The 4607-nt window shown below is 30.0% G+C and overlaps 1 protein-coding gene across 2 annotated transcripts; it reads right to left on the bottom strand.

Annotated features, from left to right (window-relative positions):
- Positions 1-1542: 1542 nt before the first annotated feature.
- On the bottom strand, positions 1543-3872 carry LOC149054719 (LHFPL tetraspan subfamily member 3 protein-like). Of its 2 annotated transcripts, XR_016191946.1 has the most exons (4): positions 3024-3872; positions 2701-2943; positions 2371-2633; positions 1543-1776 (listed from the first exon to the last, which is right to left on the bottom strand). XR_016191946.1 is itself a non-coding variant. In XM_089228787.1 (3 exons), the coding sequence occupies exons 1-3, from the start codon at positions 3439-3441 to the stop codon at positions 2422-2424; spliced, it is 873 nt and encodes a 290-aa protein (XP_089084913.1). In that variant the 5' UTR covers positions 3442-3871; the 3' UTR covers positions 2249-2421. The 2 variants fall into 2 exon arrangements, 1 of the variants encoding a protein (XP_089084913.1); XM_089228787.1 differs by lacking the exon at positions 1543-1776 and having other exon boundaries at positions 2249-2633; positions 3024-3871.
- Positions 3873-4607: the final 735 nt, after the last annotated feature.

Below are 4607 nucleotides of genomic sequence, written 5' to 3' on the forward strand. Positions count from 1 at the left end.
ATAATTAGGGGTTAGGGGTTTCCCCCGAAATAGTAGGTACAAAAAATAAATTATCTGACCAACAAATGTATTAGTGTATTACTAATAAAATTTCAAAAAAAATAAAATAAATTATTAGTTAATAAATAAAGTTTATAAAAGTTTCCTTTCTCCCGTAGTTTGGAAATTAATAGATACAGTAAAATCACCAATAAAATGTATAATAATGCAGTTTCGAAGTGAGTATGACAGTATGTTATAACTTATACTTATTAATAACTGATCAACATCGAAGGCCGTCAATACGATGATGTATGTAATGTAGACAGACGGCGAGTGTAATATTGCCGTCTACCGGAAATTCCAACAACTAACCTACAAATTGTAATAATTAGTTATTAATTATTATCTATGATATTATATTATTATGTAATATGTATATTATATATGTATTATGTATTTATGTATATAGTATAAATGACTAAAATAAAATATAGAAAAGTGTAATACAGTATGAATAATATGATATTTATGAATACCTACTTTAAATTTTTTCAAACCCCCCCCCCCCCACCGAAATTTTTTCCTGCGTTCGCCCCTGATATCTGTAATAAATAACATCGGTTTTTGAGTGACTATTAAATTACTGTAAGATCGATTGTTTGAATATGCTCAAGTTAAGTTTATAACCGTTGATCTGTATTGTTTAAAACCATGTTAATTATTTGAAAGTAATAGATAACATAATTTCGTAGGAATGTTATTTACTATTTTAGAAAATAATTTAGGAACAGTTAGGTAACACTATGATTTTGTAAATGTTCAACTAGAATTTTTATTTTTTATGTAAAAATTTCTAATATTATTATCATATGGTATAATATACAAGCACTACAAACAAGATACATTTCTATAATTTGTAAAACAAAATTAAATCATTGTAAGATTATCGCTAAAGGTAATTATCCCAAATCAGCTTATATAGGTAAAACAGGTTCTATATAAAGAACCACAAATTTTTTTTTTGAGAGAGGTTAGAAAAAATGTAACATTAAATTTTTTTAAATTTTGTGTGTTTTTATTATGATCAATAATCATACATTAAATATTGAAAAATTTTCGGGGGGAGTTACAACCCCCTAAACACCCCCTGGATATAACTAGTAACGAAATTCTACTTACACAACTGAATGGAAAATACTGACCTCAAATTTAATTTGGTAGCAAAAACTTGAATACTATCCATCGTCTAAGTACTAAAGAGTTACACATGATAGACTGTTAACTTTTAGACAGTGTATCAATAACATTGCGCATAAGTTTACAATTTAAAATAACATAAATTACTAATTGGCTAACTCATCCTGAGAAGCAGCATTGCCTACATTGAGAACCTCTGCCATAGTGCTAGAGTTTCTGCTGGGTATGGCTAAACAGTTTGAATCATAAAAAAATCAATATTCAACTTAATCACTCAATGAGCAATACCCTCTGGTCTTAGGCGTGGACAGACCTCTTTGGCAGTATGAGATAAACCAATTATGATTTAAATACTTTAAGATATTTTATCAATTCGATTAATTATTATCATTGAAGTATAATAAATAAATACAATAAATAAATAAAATTTTATCAGGTCGTAATATGTATAACAAGTACAGTACGGTTCGCAGGATGGCCATGGTCCACCTAGCCCACTGCACACATCTATGCCTCTGGTACTGGCAAATTGGCGTTGACAGAATGGTTTCTAATTCTTTGCAACATGATGCCACCACATAATTGGTATAGAAAAAACTGCAAGCAGAATGATCAAAATATTTATCTAACACCTATTCTATTGACCATAAAAGTTAACATATCTAATCGGAACAACAATTAAAATATACAAATGATTTTAATTACTAACAAGTATAGTATTTTATTTTCTATCAAGTAAAACTAGTTATAATAACATTATTCATAATTAATATACATATAAAAATATAAAAATATAAAGAGACAATGATTTATAACTGAATGGACTACATAAAATATTATGCATTGTTCACATTTCAAGTATTAGTTTAAACAACCAAACAAATGAAAATAATGAGATTCATAATAATAGTTAAAATTATTGGAAAAGTTTAAAAGTAAATTGCAAGCAATTCGTTCAAGCATTGCTTATGCATTTTAAACATAAATAAAATAAAAATTTATAATGTCCAGATATGGCCAACATTTTAAAATTCTGATATTTAAAAAAATATAGTCACCATTCTAATACTTTGAATATATATATATCAACAATGTTAATACTTTCATATCAACATTATAATGTTATTTAATCGCTAAAATCTTTCAAAATAATAATTTATTATACATAAAAATATGTAATAATGGTTTTACCCTGTTTTATTTTCCTTATACTAAAGTATCATATTTTTTTCTAAAAATTCTTCAGAGTTGAAAATTATGAATACTAGATGAAGCATACTCTGGTCGGTACATGGCACCTTTATGAGAGCGACCCGTCCTATTCGAAAATTCAGAAAACCGATCTTGGTCCATCATTGGCTGTGGCATCAACATAACTGGTTGCAAATTCAATGACTTCCTAGAACCAGCCATTGATGCACTACTGTCACCTAAATACCCACCATTGAGCTCACCTATAGAAAAAAAAATGTATTAATATTTTTTTTATTTACCTAAATTATTAAAACATAAACAAAGTACCTTTGCGCAATGTAGATGCATATAAAGGTTCTGGTTGAAGTTTTATATGCCTAGTGGCTAAAATAAAAGCCAAAGCTGATAAAATAAGTGCATCCACACTTGCAATGACTGCTAATAAATATGCCCAACGGAAATTACAGTCACCAAGACTATAGCTTTTAGCCTCTGGACCACATGTTTTTTGAATATGTGATGAATCCCACCCCATTGGAAAAACAACAATGGACACGATCAGACACCCAGCTAAATATTAAATAGCATTTCAATGAAAAACATATCATAATAATTAGTAGCTCAGAAAATATAATAAAAGAATTGCATACCTGATAAAATGTGTAGCCATCCACAAATAAGGTAAACTGTTGTCGATTGAAATAAGAAGAACAACAATAACATTACCACAATAATTATAGCAATGCAAACTGACACACTGCCAAAAATAGCCGCCACTCTTATGGCTATACTTGGTATATTGGACACGTCTTCTAGTTTTCCCTGACAGTCCTCAACAGCAGTCGTCACACCATTGCCGAAGTAACAGCTGCTCCATAGACCGAACCGAGCAGGATTTTCAGATGTTGTAGTGTCGCCTATCCATTCTGGAGTGATGAAGGCCACAGCTACAATTATTGCGTAGCAAACTGTAAATATACCCCACAATACGCCAACCGCTTTGGAGTTACGCACATAATTTGTGGCGTACATTTGTGAGGAGTCCACATATTCGATTTTGGAACCCATTTCTCAAACAGATTCCAATCGGGTAACGAAATGTAAGTAGATTTATAGCAAACACATCGTTACTGCCTAGTAGGACTCACCGTTACGGAAAACGATTCAAGCAAAAATTGAATGGTCCAGTACTCCAGTTGTCGTCTCGTTTCAGTGAATTTCAATAATTGCCTAGATTATAATGGACTGAGAAGAAATATACTCGGCACCCAGAGACGAGACCCACTTATTTTCTCACAATACATACAATATCGTTAGACATAATAACGGTGGGGACGAAACTCACCAAGTAGTAAGTTGACTACGACTACTAGTTAGTACTTAATGTAGTACCACATAGTACTATAGTAGAGGTAGACTGACACTGAATTACTAAAGAACAAAGAAGTGTACAAGTGGTTACGTCTATAATATTATGCTATGCTAGCCTAGAAACAGTAGTAACTATACATAGATAATATCTATGTATCTATATGCCTATATAGTATATTATACCATATAGGAAGTTAAGAGTTTGATAATTGATTTCGTCGAAGACATGGCAAAAAAATAATAGTAGTTTTGATAAGAAATGTCATGGAAGAAACGCTTCATAATAGTTTTAAATAGATTACCTAGTAATAGTCCTAGAGGTTTATGACTTTATGAGTGTTGTTAGGACTTACGAACGATTTTTTTTATATAATAAACAATGTCGAAATTTATGAATTTGTTTATAATTTAACTAATTTCTAATAATATATGATTATTATTAAAGACTATTACATATTATAATAATAACTTCAAATTCTTCAAAACATTACATAGAAACAAAAAAATGAAATAAAAAATCATTTTTTTTTAAATGTAAATATGATTTGTCTCTGACAAACGGGGTTAAGAAGCTTAATGTGCGTATGCGTGAAGAGAAATGTCGCCTAGCTATCTATATTCTTCAGGAAATAAATTTAAAATTACCTAATATATTTAAGCATAAACAAATAACACAATATGAAACGGTTCACCTGACGCATGCGTAAAGCGCAAAATTAAGCATCTCCATTCTCCGTCACTATTAGAGACTCGTAGTTAATATTTCGACAAATGGAAATAAACCAACATTTTCAAACTTATCTGAGGTTTATCGATCATACAGATTTATAACTCAACAGAGAGCTATTACTTATTAACTGTTT

This window comes from Diuraphis noxia, unplaced genomic scaffold, assembly GCF_037042655.1.
Source record: "Diuraphis noxia isolate RWA-SAM2 unplaced genomic scaffold, SU_Dnox_SAM2 contig0005, whole genome shotgun sequence".
NCBI classification, from domain to species: Eukaryota; Metazoa; Arthropoda; class Insecta; order Hemiptera; family Aphididae; genus Diuraphis; species Diuraphis noxia.